At 37.1% G+C, this 16707-nt stretch overlaps 1 protein-coding gene across 2 annotated transcripts in view; it reads right to left on the bottom strand.

The window, feature by feature from the left end:
* Nucleotides 1-2607: 2607 nt before the first annotated feature.
* The window catches only part of PPP3CA (protein phosphatase 3 catalytic subunit alpha), a 357673-nt gene continuing 343573 nt past the window's right edge, over nt 2608-16707 (bottom strand). The window contains exons 12-14 of one of the 2 annotated variants that reach the window (XM_049885626.1): nt 11468-11565; nt 8354-8383; nt 2608-5232 (exon numbers count right to left, since the gene is read on the bottom strand). In XM_049885626.1, coding sequence (XP_049741583.1) covers nt 5036-5232; nt 8354-8383; nt 11468-11565 — 325 coding nt within the window. In that variant the 3' untranslated portion in view covers nt 2608-5035. The remainder of the gene's footprint in view (nt 5233-8353; nt 8384-11467; nt 11566-16707) is intronic. The other variant, XM_049885627.1, reaches the window with a different exon arrangement.

Raw genomic sequence — 16707 nt, 5'->3', positions numbered from 1 at the left:
CTTACTATTGAAGGGTAATTCAGATATCATCTAGTTCAATCTCTACGTCTGAACAGTCCTTTACAATGTCTCCTAGGGCCCCTTCCATGCAGTGTTCCCCAGGAGATGTCCAGTCCACTGAATTGAACCTGCCTAAGTTTAAACACTTCCTGTGAAGGGAAAGCATCTGCATTCTCATGCAGTTTTACTAGTTACCATTTCATTTCCAACTCACAGTGACCCCATGTGTGTTAGAGAAAACCGTACTCCATGGGGTTTCCAAGGGCTGATTTTTTGGAAGTATATCGCCAAGCCTTTCTTCCAAGGTGCCTCTGGGTGGAACAGAACCGCCAACCTTTTGGCTAGCAGCTGAGTGCATTAACTCACACAGTTTATCCTCTGGTTAAATAGCTTCAGTCATCAACAACTACATTGGTAGACCCTTGCCTTCAATGTAGAAGACCTGGGTATAATTCCTGGCCAATTATTCTCATGCACAGTCACCACCCATCTGTCACTGGTGGTTTGCACGTTACTGTGATGCTGGACAGGTTTCAGTAGAGCATCCAGACAAAGAAAGGGTAGGAAGAAAAGCCTGAGGATCTACTTCTGAAAATCAGCCAATGAAAGTGCTACAGATCAAATGGTCTGATCCACAACCAAGCATGCGGATGGCACAGGGCCAGGCAGCATTTTGTTCAGTTGTGCACGGTGTTGGCATGAATAAGGGACCAACTCCACAGCAGCTAATTACTTTATGTTAAATAGGCATCTTCTTATTCAAATGAGGTCTTTTGGAGTAACCAACTCAAAATTATAGCTATTAAATCTCCTTTTGTTCACCTCTTAAATTTCTTCAATTTTTCCTTAAAACAGGCACTCCCCTGCTGGATCTCCATTCTTCCAGATGCATTCCAATTTGTCAATGCTGCCTCTTGAAAATGGAATCACCAGACACAGGTAGAATGTTTGTGTCACTACTTCTAGCTTTCGTCTTTTTTTCGTTTTTTTTTTCTTAATGGAGATCCCCTGCTGGATCTCCATTCTTCCAGATGCATTCCAATTTGTCAATGCTGCCTCTTGAAAATGGAATCACCAGACACAGGTAGAATGTTTGTGTCACTACTTCTAGCTTTCGTCTTTTTTTTCTTAATAGCTTTACCATAAAAGGGCCTAGTCAGGGGTTCTCTGGTTAACATTATCCTAAAACATAAGAAAGAGGTATCCAAGAAACAAAAGAATGGCATTAAGAAACAGCTGAGTGTTAAGGCAGACATTGATCCACTGTGTGAAAATGGAGTTCGATGGAATGCTGACATTTAACATTATAGTGAAAACTGGTATGCTGTCAAAGAATGCCAGACATTTTTGTGGGAAAATAAGAGCCCAGAACAGTGAGAGGAATATAGCAGAGGCTCAGTATTTGTGGAATGAATAAAGTGAACAGCCATATAATATTGGGCAAGGAAATATCTGTAGTTTTGATGATGTTAGGTTTGTCCAATCCAAGTGACTTCCAGTCTGAGGAGAATCTAAGTACTCAGGTAAGGTAAACTGAAAGGCACCTGTTTCTAATGGAGTATGATGGATCCAGTGAATGAAAGACATGAAATAGTCAAAAAGCCTGAGACATTTAAGGAAGGCCATTCTCACTGTCCCTTCTGTGGAGCTAACTTCACGTTAGGGCCCTGGTTTCTGGGCAGGAAGATGGATATGTACTAAAACTTATTTCACATGGACATGGCAGGATAAGAGTAGGACAGGGATGTTTCCAGAGAAGATCACTGAGTGCTTGGCATCGCCATTACATTTTTTGGGTTGATTTCAGAATATACTTCCAGCTTTGATGCTTTAGTCTAAGCCATACCATTGTCCAAAAAAAAAAAAAAAGGGCAGATACTTCCTTCCATCCCATTTTGGACTTCTGTCTCCTTACCATCAATTACCATACAAGTTTAGTCTCTGAAGATTTCTTTTCTTCAAACATCAATAAAAAAGAATATAAGTAGAAGATGGGTTTAAACAAACAAAATTTCTGACCTGGGGTGAGTCAAACCTAGAACGTAATTCTTTAAAAGCTAGATGAAAATTCAGCACTGAACATGAACCCCATGAGAGGTAGGTTGGGTGTGGGGATATGGAGGACAGGAGGCCAAGTGAATGTGTGTGCGTGTGTGTGTGTTTGTGTGTGACAGAGAGAGAGAGACAGACAGACCCAGACACCAAAGGTTCACTGGCATGAGCAACAATTCAACAATTTGGGTTAAACAAAACAAACTACCCATTGCCATTGAATCAATTCCAACTCATAGTGACCCTATAAGGCAGAGGATTTCCAAGGCTGTAAATATGGAAGCGGACTGTCACATCTTTCTCTCTCAGAGCTGCTGGTGGGATCGAACCATCAACCTTTTGGTTAGCAGTCAAGCACTTAACCACTGCACACCGGGGTTCCATACAACTTGGGTTTGGTCTAATAAATGATGATCTGGCATGATTATTCCTTTTGGAAAAATAACTTCCATTTCATACATTTCTTTGAAAGTTCAAATTATTATATAAAAATATATGTATTTCCTAACTAGTGACCGAATGACCAAGCAATACTCACATCAACTGCTTATTTTAATGTCAAATGTTTATTTCTATGCCATAGTTGCCTTAGCACAATTTGTAAAAGAAAAGAATCAAAAAAAAAATTATTTTCTTTTTGTCAGGATATTTTCTTTGCAGTTATAAGAAAGAAAATAAACACCTTGGTACCAGAATTACCATTTCTTTCACATCATTCAAATAAGTTGCATCTAAATATTTTCCTCATGTATCATTTTTTTAGGATGGAAAAATATCCACGGGGGAAAAAAAAAGTTTGGATTCATTAAAATAAACTTGGGATAGTCTTTGTCAGAGAATATATCTAGAACATCTTTGTTTTGGTACACTATATCACTAATTGTCATATTCTTATTATTTAATATAACAGGCATACTTCATTACATAAAACAAAGTGCACTAAAAATGAACAATGTTAGAAACAAACTGAAATTTGGTGTATTTAAATATTCGGGTGATTAGATATTAGCTGAAGCGCCGGTATACAAATTTCATATCAATACAAACGCAACTCTCTTCTGTGATGAAAATGCACTTGAGAGCTTAGCTCTTTTGGCTTTAGCAGATAGGGGATCCAATACAACTGAAACAACCTGATAACAAATTGATTTTTTTTTTTTGTTCCAATTAAAAGGAATGCTCCGGTTTCATAACTGGCTCCCATATTTGTGGAGTCAGAAGATGGCATTTGCTCTTTAAATAGATTTCTCTTGTCTGATTTGAGACACAAATCCACCAAGATTCTTACAGTGGAAGTAGGCACCACACCTTAGATCACGAGGCTGGAGGAAGCCTGTTAAGCAAATCCGTGATGCATGGTTGTGGGCCCAGCACCTAGAAGACGCCATGGTGGCTGTGCACGTAAATCCCTTCAGCAGACTCAGTGAAAGGATGAGAGTTCTTTAAGTTCATGCACATTTTATTGAGTAGTAATATAAAATGCTTTTTCTTTTTCAGTGTTACAAGTGCATGCTTTGATTGCCAACATTTCAGAAGTCAAATTACAAAGGCAAGGCTTTAGGCTGTAGTGAATTACTTGGGCACTTATACAATTGTTAAAAAATATGAATGGACTGTTGTTGTTGTTGTTTTCAGAATGAACCAGTTGTAACCCGTAACTGATATACAAAGGGAAAAAAGTGAAAAAAGTATGTATTTTGTGGCACATGACGGAACAGAACAAAATAACTAAACCATTATGACATTAACAGTTACCATGCATTTAGAGTTTCACATGTAACTACAAACTTATTTAAATTTCACAAGGTTTGCTAAACATGCTAACCATCTATATGTGCACTGACAAGCTTATGTTAAAAACTTTTAAGAATACTCTCCCCTTTAGATTTTTTTTCAAAGCTTTTTTGATTACAAAATTTCAAAGGCATTAAGCATTTTAGAATATAAAGTACGCCAGTATACATACATTTCCAGTATACGTCAGACCACTAAGCGCATTACAGTCCCATACAGGCCAATACAGCCATTTTTTGTTTTTCTTAAAAAACATGCATAGGCAGATTTTTTTTTTTTTTTACAGAATATAGATGCTTTATCACTGTACTTAATATGGTGTCTTGTTCACTATACTTAAAAATGCACCACTCATAAATATTTAATTCAGCAAGCCACAACCAAGACTTGATTTTTCAACAAAAACCCCTAAATATAAACAGCAAAAAAGGATAGACGTAATTATTCCAGTTTTTTAAAACTTTAAAGGAAGGATATTCATTGCCAAATTAATAAGTGTTATATGGAAAGAAGGGCATCCAAGCACACTAAAGAGACCTGAGGTAAGCATAATCTGTACAAAATTAACTGTCCTTTTTGGCATTTTAACAAATTTGCAACATTCTTTTTTTTTTCTTTTTCTATTTTTTTTAAGACTGCCTAATTCAGTTTATAGCCATTGTCTGACAAGAGTAGCAAAACATTATCAATAAATAGTCCTTATTTAGTTTGTACATCATTATGTTAAAAATGTTTGATGTCATCCATTTTTAGTGCTGCGACTGTAAACGTACAATAGAGTAAGAAATTAGACAAAGTTTTCATGTCCAGTAACACAATAAAAGGCCTTTCGTTAACCTATCTAGAAGTCCCCAATGTAGTAGGAAAACACATTCATTCCCCTAACATTGCTGTATATACTAGCATTAGCTTTCTTTTTAATTTTTTTTTCCTATAAGCATTTTTAAAAGGCATACCCAAAGGAGGTGTTTAATCACCACCCCCACCAAAATATAGTTTATTATCTCTCTCCCTCTTTTTAAATGATAGTGTAAACTGAATCCAATTCCTGGCCCCCAGAGCAAATAAGCTACCATCTGAGGCAAGAACATCCAACTGCTGATATGCAGCAATCCCCATCATGCCCTGCAGCTCAAAAAAAAAAAAAAAAAGAAAAAGAAAAAAGAAAAAAAAGGTGAACAGGAAGTGGTCACTGAATATTGCTGCTATTACTGCCATTGCTGTCCGTGCCGTTAGTCTCTGAGGCGAGGGCCTTGTTGATGGAGTTAAGGTTGGCGTCAGAGGGCATAGCATCTCTGCGAGGCGGCATCCTCTCGTTAATTCGGTCTAAGCCCTTGGCCTCCTCGAAGCTAGTGATCTTATGTTGTGGAGAAAATCCTTTGATAGCTAAACAGAAAATCATTAAAAAGAGAAATATGGTCAGTCAGAGGAAAACAAAGGGCACAGTTGTTGCATTTGGTGATGTTAGAGATTTCGCAGTGAGAGAGGGAATCCTTTAGTAGAGAACAAAGTGACGGGACCTGAACACAACACAACAGACTCCTTACCATACTTGAAGATAATCAAAAGGTTTGAAAACAGCCAATGTCTCTTGCCAACCAAAATGTCCTCTAGAAGTTATTAAGGTGTAAACATTTCTCTTGTCCTCATGAAAGTTTAATTCAAAGAAATCCCAAGTGGATGTGCAAGGAGAAAAGCTGCTACCCTGTACAGGTCTCCAGACCCAGCATCAACTATGCATGTTATTAGCATGATTAGTGCATCAAATACCATAGCCTACACAGATATTAACATATTCTTACTTTTATTACTTTACTGTGTTAGTATTGGCAAATTCAGTGGAATTACTGGGTCTGCTATACCTAAAAATCCAGTAAAGAGATTAGAGTAGAAGCTATAAAGAGCTATAAATGGGATTAACTTGAGGGATTTTCATGCTGTCTCAGAATCCCAGAAAGACTTCCTCTCAAATAACTCAGTGATGACACCAAAAAAAAAAAAAAAAAATGAAATTATTAGCTCATGTTTCCCCACCCAATTTTGGAAGTATGTGGAGTAGGTGACAAGCTAAGAGAAAACCAGAAAAATCAAGATCAGATTACTGAGTAGATAAGCCCTGTCTGCCCTTCAACAGTGAACGGGCCAAACTGATGTTCATCTGGTATCTATTACTGCCTAAATTTAGCAAAGGAAAACTATTTCTTAGTAGATCAATGTACACGTAAGCTATAGTTAAAGAATAACAAGGGAAAATGCCTTTCATAATTTTTAGCAAAAACAAATTGGACTGGTTTTGGCCCTATTCAGTTTAAACGTGGAATTCTCAAAGTGAGAGTCATGATAATTGATTTGTTTTCAGTAACCTTTAGTGTGCTATAGAGAGAGCCAAGGCATTTGTGCATGAAATTTGTTGGTCTCTTCAGTGGGTGCACCAACAACTGAGCTGAAAGTAAAAATACGTAAACGGGGAACCAATAACATCAGTTTGTTTTACTCCTTGTGAAGTACAAGCTGGATATTTAAGGGCCAATCACCAATGCTGAACTGGGCTGCATCACCATGGCTGATTAAGGACAATTTCATGGTACCTTTATCCTACCCACCCTTATTTGGGAAAAAAAAAGGAAGTACTTTCAGGCTGAAACTTGGCCAGTCACTCCTACACAAATGTGCGGTGCCTTTCATTAGTATGGATATGGTCTTTAAAATATACAGTTATCTCAAAACTCATTAACTATGAGAAATAGTTTACTCCCCCTCTACATTTTAAATGTTAGCATAATGGTGATTAGTCAACGGTGAGAGGAAGAAGATGGGGAATTGCGGAAAGACCAAGGCCCAAAGCAAAGCTTCTTAATTCTTCTCTAATTTCATAATAAATTGTAAGATAATAGAGCTGCCTAACAAGCACCCACCCTGAAAACTAAATCAATGATTTTGAGGGACAAAATAATGGTATGAAGTAGAACTCCACTCTTTTTCTAAACTACTGTATCACTTCATTATAATCAGTAAATATACAATCTTTTATAATCAGTATAATTTATAAAGAAGCAATTATCTTGATTTAAATGGTAAAAGTGGAATCTCAAGGTTGTAAAAGTCAATAGGGTGGGGGTGTACAAGTTAAAAATCTAGCTGGAATAATGTATGTTTCCGGAATGGGGCTCCATTTTCAATCGGTTTTTGTCTCTCCTGGTATGGAAGAATGTGCTCTGCTGTAGTTGCTGGTCAGACAATGGGTATTAGCAATTTACATTGGTAGTATACTTAACACAACACAGAGTCACAGAAACCACAGAAAACAGCCAAACTATCAACAAGAATGCACACTGCAGATTAGAATTTGCCAAGAGGAACAGAGAATTCCCACATAAATAGCAGTTGACTCACTGCTATTTAGGAAGCAGTTGTATTTTCTCTCACAGTGGTGTCATTTCCCCCACCGTATCCAAATCACGTACAAATTGGAAGAGTCTAAAGTGGCACTTTTTACATCATACCAAGGGACCATATGCACACAATTTTGGGAAAAATAAAGTTATCTTGCAAGAACAAAATACAACTGAAGAATTTTGTTTTAAAGGGGAACTTCAAATTATTCTTTTTAAAATTTCCAGAAGATATGGTACGTATAATATGAAAAACTATTTGGATAAGCAGTTCTCTCATAACCATGTATTTAAAAAGCACTCAATTAAAAAGCAATTACTTTATTGTCCTTGAGCAGCACTAGGACACAATCGGTGATGTACACGTCTTGATTTCCCCTGTAGCACCTAGTACAGTGCCTGGCCCAAAGCAGGCACTCAGTAAACATGAATCGATTGACCGACTCCTTGATATTCACTATTCTTGTTACCGGCCACTTCCATAGCCACTAGATATCTTTAACGCTTTATAATATTTTTCTTGCATTGTTCTATAAGTACCAGTAGGTTAAGATTTGACAAGACTAACAGAACTGTTCATCTCATACACATCTGTCTCATGTTGGAATATTTTTTAGAGAGACATAAATTAATGTTGAACTACAACAAAGCACTATTCAAATAAGCTGTTTTTTTTGGTAGAAACTTCTAAAGACTAGAATTAATAAAGTTATTTTTATTCTCTCTTTTTCAGTGCTGACTGAAAGTGCTTTGAGGAAGGGACATGGTTCAGCTCAAGAATTTTTTTTTTTTACATTATTTGTCAAAACAGCTGCCATAACCCCCAGCCCACATCATTCAAGATATAGAATCCTTTTTGTTTTCTGTGATTATATGAGGTTCATTGTATACAAAGTCAACATAGCTTTAAGAAAAAAAGAAAAAAAAAAAACCAAACAAACAAGCCATAAAAGGACATTTTCCCCTTTAAAGCAAGAATATTTTGGTTAATACTGAGCCACAACTGTTAGCCCAACACCCACACACTCTGTACAAGCTACAGCAAAAAAAATGAATACACCCAGCAGAGCCCTTATCTGTTGTAGGTACAACAGAAAGGGGACTGGCCAATTTACCTTCATCAGCCTCAATAGCCTCAACAGTAGCTGAAGAGAAGAAAGGGGGTGCAAAATGAATGAGAAAAATGAGCAGAGGATTTTTAACTCTAAGAACAAATCAGTGACGATCAAAGGAGCTAAGAGAACTAATGTTCCTGTGAGTGCTGGATTCTGGCACAGACAACAAAACAGAAATTCTAAGAAGAAATGAAAAAACAAAACAAAAAGAAAATAAGTTTAATTAATGAACTGGGTACATCTACCTATCTGAGTGAATGGCTTCGGCTTTTGTTCACTAAATAATTGACAACACAATGAAACCTTCAGAAAAAGATTCAGGAAAGTTTTCTTTTACTTGGATTAAATGGATAAAGGCCCAGCTAAATCTAAAACGTGCATTTGACTCACACACAGTACTATAAACCATTGCTGTGCTTGCTGGTTCACAGCTTAAAAATTCCCAGCAAAATGGCAGAACTTCCAGCAGTGCCGCGATGTCTGCAAGGTAATTCATGTTATTTAACATTCACGAGCACTACTTCCTCAGGTAATGGAGAAGCCGGAGGGGGAGGGAAGTGTGTTTGTGTGTGTGTGTGTGTGTGTGTGCGTGCAAATTTGGGAGAAGACTAAAGTCAGTATGCCTGAGTTGATAATATGCATGTGACTTTTTAAAAACAAGGACCAAGTCTAATTAAATTTGAGTAGGTGGGAGAGAGGCAGGGTAGAAAGGGAAAAGGAAGGGAAAATCTAGCCTGAATTTTTCTTGCCCGGCAACCCAATTTAAAATCAGTTCTCTTTTCTTTATCGGGATATTATTTTTGGAAACAAAATCATTGAAATGTTACAAATCAAGTGATAATGTGCCAGTAGCCACAATGATTCTATTAGCATTTTAAAGAATCCCACCCAGTGCCCTCGAGTCGATTCCGACTCATAGCGACCCTATAGGACACGCAGCCTAAATACTGTAAACCTCAGCATATTTCAGAGCCAAAACTTTAAAAGCCCATTGCTTTCCCAGCAATTTTTTATAATAAGGTTAAGGGCCACACTTTCACTATACAGGTGTATGTTGTTAAGGCTAGATGCCATTTCCTTAATTAAATGCTAGAATGCAACACTTCTCTGTAACTTCAAAATGTTTAATATTAAAATTCTATCCCTTGACTTAAATTTGCATTTTTCTTAAAATTTAAAGTTTAAAACTAGAGCAACTGCCAAATGTATGCTGTAATTTACTTACAGTGCATTCTAGATTCTTAGGATAGAAATATAATAGTTACCTCCCTGGAGAAGAGCTAAATAGCAAAGCCTCACGTAATTTCTCCTTCAGACAAATGGAAGGAAGCAAGACAATAAATTAAGAAGTTGTGGTAATGTATGTGGTTTAAAATATATACTCAGCTTTCAAATTCTCAGGACAGATAAAGTTACAACCCATATGTAACTTTTACATGTGTATGTGTGTGTTCAACATAAAATAATACAAACCAATGGATTTAAAAGAAATTAAAAGAAAAAGCAAATAATCTAAGTTAAAAACACAGGTAAAAATCTGAAATGAAATAAAGAATTTAATAACTTAAGTAACTTAAGTTTAAAGGTAAAGCAAAACACCTGGAACCACACCAGCACTGACATACTAGAAATATGTACTGCCCACGACTAAATGTATCCTTCTAGAGTAAATGTGGCCATAGTTTCTGATAGTACACTCCTCGTACCTTAAAATGTCCTTACCAGAAACTAGGCAGATTTCAGTCAAGTAGGCAGATACATGTTTTGTGCATACAAATGAGCCACTTATGCTAATCTCTCAGTAAGTTTACACTGGTGGGAAAAATTTAGTGTTTTTAAAAGTTATTAAAATAATTTGTAGTGATAAATTAAAGGAGAATTTATTTCAATCGTATCACGGATCTTCCTACATTCATTTATAAAGTTTTGTCTTTTTGTGGAAACTGCACTGACTTTGAAATAAATTCATATAAAAATAAATAAGGAAAATTCTAGCGATGCCGCTAAGTTGTGATCACTCTGCAGGGGCGTGTACATGTTGAATGTTACTCTTTGTGTAGAGATGGTGTATCTGAAAATGTAACCACAAGAATATCTGAATAGACTGAAGGGCAGGGATAGAAAAGAAAATACAAAATAGATTCAGGGAAAGATACAGGAAAACAAGCAAGAGGCCGAGATTGTTTTGACAATGTCATAGCACAGTTTTGTTTAATTTTTTTTCTGTTAAAGTCTAACAGCTAAATTTCCATACAGCATTGCTAACATGAGATTCTGACAGTAATTTTAGTTAAAATAGATAACAAAACAGTATGAGTGCATAGAAACTGTGTACTCCAATACAGGAGCCACCAGCCATATGTGGCTATTTAAGTTAATGAAAATTAAATAAAATTAAAAACTCAGTTTCTCCATCCTACTAGAAACATTTCAAGTGCTCAATACCCATATGCTGCCTGTAGCTATTGTATTGGACAGCACAGACACAGAAGTTCCTCTGATTACACAAAGTTCTATTGGACAGAACTTTTTAATACAATATTTGTATCTTCATGGATATGTTATTTTATTTTCAAAAATAAAATGTAGTAATACTCAGCCTCCTATGTTCTGAACTGATAAATCAGCTAAAAGAGACATATGGCTTCTAATTTTTATTCAAGTGGATAATGAAATGATCATTTTTATATTTTTATTCTATTCTCCAATAAAATCTAGACTTATGGATATATATTAATGTGTATATGTGTAGTGTGTGTGTGTGCATTTCATCAATTAGATAAGATAATTAAATTAAAATGTAATTTAAAAGTTGTTTTTAGCAGGTGATTAGCTCAAGGTGGTCAAACCAATCGTGCCCGTAGACTTGTCGTATAGCTAAAACTAGGCAAGTCTAAATATGTGGTAATACATAAACGGGGAGGAGAGCAGTGGGGTAAAAATTATATTCTGTTGGATGAGACAGGTCAAAGTGATGTGGGATTTCAGCCCTTCTTCCAGCTGAGAAGAAAGGAAGACCAAGACCAAGCTTACATGAATGAATAACCCAGGGCTCTAACAGCACAGCTGACCGAGGTGCTCCGGGCACATGGTCATACCAATGGGCCTGCTTACCGCTTTGCAGGGTTTGCTTCCCTCCAGAAAGCACTCCGCTGGGGAGCATGCCCGTTGGAGTCAAGCCTTTCAGCGTCAGCACACTCTCACTTTCTTCTCTGGAAAAAGACACAATGAGGGGGGACATTAACTTTCTGTTTTCTTTTGTAAGAAAGAAATGACTCAAAAGAAAAACAAACACACATAAGAATTCCTGCTTACCTCCATCATTCTGGCTTTCTGAATTTTGTTTTTAACTTAAACATACTATACTTTCACACATTTATATAAAAGCAATGTCACACAAAAGGGCTGCTATGATAAAGTTTACAATTAGTTGTTGTGGTATGGTCTCCTCTGAAGAGAAAACAATTCTGATTTTTAATCAGGCCTCATAGTACAAAGTGTTCACTGTGCATCATCCGTGACACTGATAAATATGTTAAAGAGGAACCAACGAAGAGTGTCGATGTAAGCTTTTCAGTCAAGGATCAGCAAATGTAAGTGGAATCAATTGGACTTGGGAGGACAAACCAGAAGGCATATGGGAGGTAAAGAAACAAAAACTCTATCTACGGATTAGGGAACCAAGAATTACATTCAGGGGATTGTTAAAGAATTTTGACATAACATAATAAATACGCAAAATAATAGCAACAGCTAGTAAGCAACTGGTAAAAATTTTCAGCCTCTTTCCTCACTGATTTGTTAAAATAAAATTATTTTATTACTCACGACGACAATGGTTTTATAATCAGTTTTAGATATCATTATTTCAATCATATTTATTAATCATTGACATTATTAAAGCAATAATTTTATCTTATTAATAAATCATAATGATTATGAAATAGGAATAACTTCATATCTTTATATGAAGTTCCCTATAGCAGACACTGTAATGGTAAATAAGCAGAAAAATGTTTTAAATGCATAAATACATATGTAAATTTTATGATATATACAATGACCTACCCCAAATTTTCATGAAGATGTCTAACATGAACCACACAGAATGCCAAACTGCCAAAACTGCTACTTCCACAAACTTCCTTCAACTCAGAAATTGGTAATTCCATTTTTTCATTGCTTAAGCTTAAAGAATCACCCTCAATTCCTTGTCATTCTCATTCTACATCCACTCCATCTTCAAATCTTGAGGGTGATACCTTTAAAATCTTCTAGGATCTTACCACTTCTCACAATACTACTACTACTATTCTGATCCAATCCATCATCTCTTTTTTTTTTTTCAAATAGCCTTAAAAAAAAAAAAAAAAAGGTTGCCATCAAGTCAATTCCAACTCATACTGACCCTATAGGATAGAGCAGAACTGCCCCACAGGGTTCCCAAGGAGCAGTGGGTGGATTCCAACTGCCTACCTTTTGGTTAGCAGCTGAAGCTCTTAACCACTGCACCACTAGGGCTGAGATAGAATTCATATACCTCACCATTCATCCACATAAAGTGTACGGTTCAATGGTTTACAGTATTCCTGGGGACGTGCAATCATCACCACAATTGACTTAAGAATATTTTTACCAAAAAGAAACCTGTATCCATTAGAGGTCACTCTCCAATCCCCTCCAGCCATAGGCAACCACTAATATACTTCCTGTCGGGAAGCATTTGCCTATTCTGGGCATTTCATATACAGTGGATCCCCATTATTCATGGATTCTATATTTGCAAATTCGACTACTCACTAAAATTTATTTGCAATCCAAAATTCAATACTCGTGATGCTGTCACAGTCATTTGTGGACATACGCAGAGTGGTGGAAAATTTGAATCCACGACACACATTTCCAACTCAGGCAGAATAAAACAACTTTTTGTCTTCTTGTTTCAGCTGTCACACTGCAAACAGTATTCTTTACACAGTCTATTTACAGTCACATTTTCTGTATTTTTATGCTTTTTAAACTTTTTTTAATCTTTTTTATAATCTTGCTGTATAAAGTGTCCCCAAGCATAGTGCTGAAGTACTGTCCAGCGTCCTTAAGAGCAAGAAGTGTGAGAGGTGTCTTACGGAGAAAACGTGTTTTAGATAAACTTTGTTCAAGCACGAATTATAGTGCTGCTGCTCATGAGTTCAACATTAATGATCATATATATATATATATAATATGGAGTCTTTAGACAGGAACACATAAAACAAAGTTATGTATTGATTGACTGATGAAAATGTCGTGACCAGAGACTGGCAGGAACCTAACCCTGTATTTCTCCTAGGAGCAGGGGTTCGGCATTCACTAAAAGCGGTGTTTGGGGTGACTTTATAGAACATAACTCTGCTGCGAATAACGAGAATTCACTATAAATGGAATGACTTGTGGCCTTTTGTGACTGGCTTCTTTCACTTACCACCATCATCTTTTACTTGGATTAGTACAGCAGTATCCTAACTGGTCCCTGTGCTGCCCCATTGTCACGCTTTTCACTCCCTCCTCCTGTATCTCTTCTCAGTATGGCAGCCAGGTTAAGCCTATTACTACTTCTGCCACGTCCTGCCACTTCTCTATTCCAAACTCTCTAACAGCTTCTCATCTCACTGAGGATGAAAGGCAACATCTTTTCAAGGTCCTAAGCCAGTTGCTGCCGAGCTGGCTCCGACTCACGGCGACCTCACGTGTGTCAGAGTAAAACTGTGCTCCAGCAGGGTTTCAGTGGCTGATTTTTCAGAAGTAGATCACTGGGGCTTTCTTCTGAGGCACCTGTGGGTGGACTTGAACCTCCTACCTTCTGGTTAGCAGCTAAGTGCTTTAACTATTTGCACAACCCAGGAACTCCTTACTATGCCCTACAAGGGCCTAAAAAACCTGCCCCAGTCCACACTGTCACTCTCACCCATCTCTTAAACTACATTGCCTACCAGTCAGTATCCATTCTCCTCCAACGCACCCAGCACACTCCCACCTCAGGGCACTGCACTTGCTTTTCCTCCACCTCACACTCTTCCCTCAGTAGTTGCAAGGCTCATTTCCCTCTCTGCCTTTAAATCTCTGCTCAAATGTCTCCTTCTAAGTGAGGACACTATCTAAAATAACATTCGCCTCCTACGCTCCCTGTCTCCCTTGCCTATTTTATGTTTTACCCAAAGCACTTGTCACCATCTAAAAACTATAGAGTTGATTTGTTTAGTTATATATTTTTGGTCTCTGCTCTGTAGCACATTCCACCCTAGCTAGGCAAGCTGCATGAGAACAGGGATTTCTGTCTCTTTTGCTGCTGCATCCACAGTGCCTAAGATAAGAATACCTAATATGTAGTTGACTTTCAAACAATATTTAGTGAAAGAAAAAATGAATGGCAAGGTTAACCACTATTTTAGATTTCAGAATCCTTTACTGCAGGGTTAACTTTAAAATATTAGGTTTGAGATGGTCAGTTAATCATTGTTTACTTTCATGCAGATATTTCCACTTTTTAAGGTTTCTGCTGTCAAACCGCATAGATCAAATGAATAAATATCTTGAATGCTAATATATGGTTTTGGAAAAATTAGGAGTATTTCAAAAGATATGAACAGATTCTTCCTTTACATTGCAATTTAGAATCGGGCTTTAATGTCATGATTATAATTCCTCTATACAAAATCCTGGAATTAAGTCTCATATTAAACACGGGACTGGTCAAACAAAACAAAAATGAAAATCCATAATGCTTGGGCAAGATCAATGGAATTATTATTTTTATACCTACTAACATTTACTTTTTTTTTTTTTTACCAACATTTGCTCATAATCTGGAATGTTTTTTTAACCTTCAAAATTTTAATTTCGTAGCAACACTAGAAAGATCTGTTTTGGAAAATCACAGCTTTGGAATCATTCTCACTTTGGCTAAAATCCTACTCATATGGCTTAGAGTAAGTTGTTTAATTTTTCTGAGCTTCAGTTCCCTCATCATTTGAAGATTAAATAATATATTGTACATAAAAAGTTTAGCCAGAATATGGTCATTTTCCTTCCTTCCTTGCCCCTTTTCCTTTTTCTCTAAACCATATTCCTTAGCTCCCTATATTCTGTCTGCCACACTTGCCTCACACAGAAGCCATGCTCTCAAAGGTTTCCAGCATCCTCATTTCTCATTTCCAACAATCTATGCTGAGTTCTCATTCAAAATGGCATCTCTGCAGTATTTGCCACTAATGACGGTGTCTTCCTCCTTGAAAGACTTTTTGCTCCTAGGTTTTGTGACACTTATTCACTGGTCCTCCTTGTTCTTCTCTGATATATTCTTCTCACTACTTCAACTCTTCTTTTTCATCTGCCTCTAAGCCTGTGCTTTCCTATATGGTAGTCACCAGCCACATGTGGCTCTTAAGCACTTGAAACATGACCGGTCCGAGTTCACATGTGCTGTAAGCGTGAAATACACACCAGATTTTCAATATTTAGTACAAAAAGGAGAATGTAAAATATCTCTTTAGTAAGTTTTATATCAGTTACATGTTAAAATGATAATACTCTGGATATTTGTGTGAAATAGAATATATTATTAAAACTAAAATAACTTATTTCTTTCTACTCCTTTTACTGTGGCAGCTTCTAGAAAATGTAAATTACATCACATTTCTATTCTAAAGCTCTGTTCAGAGGATTCTTGGCCTCTTTCTCCCACCTTCGCTCTCTCCCTTAAAAGACCACCCCCTTCTGCTGCTTCAGTCTGGCATCTGTGTTGGCCACTCCTACAGCTGCATCTCTAGCCCCCACCTCTCTCTGAAGCCCCAGGGCAGAATTTCTAACTGCCTCTACAGGAGTGTTCTGCCAGCACTTCAGAGGGAAAATGTGTCAAATTCAACTCATCCTATTCCTCCAGATAAATAACCTGCATAAATACTTCTTCCTTAGAAAACAGCATTACCATACTGTCAATCACATAGGCTAGAACCTCTTTGATATATTCTTGGATTATTTCCTCTCTCTCATCATCCCTTGCATAGGTCAGGATTCTTGTAGCAAACAGTAGCATCCACTCTGGCTAATTTTAATGGTAGAGAGATGTATTAAAGACTATCAGAGAACTCACAGAACCAAGAGCCAGAGTTGGATATACTGCAGCGAGGAAGAGTGCCCATCCATTTTGCGGGGTCTGCTCCAGAAATGCTGTCTAAGCAACACCTAATGACACACTAAAGCTGTGCTGTTAGCCCCCAAAATGCTGAAGAAGTCCCTCCATTGCTGGCCCTGCAGATTCCACACCTGATAGAGGAATTTCCTTCCACACTTGCTGCCTCCTTACAACACTCACTTAG

The sequence above is a fragment of the Elephas maximus genome, chromosome 5, assembly GCF_024166365.1.
Source record: "Elephas maximus indicus isolate mEleMax1 chromosome 5, mEleMax1 primary haplotype, whole genome shotgun sequence".
NCBI lineage: Eukaryota > Metazoa > Chordata > Mammalia > Proboscidea > Elephantidae > Elephas > Elephas maximus.
Note: the sequence above shows the minus strand (reverse complement) of the source record. Positions and strands in the feature narration are given on the sequence as shown.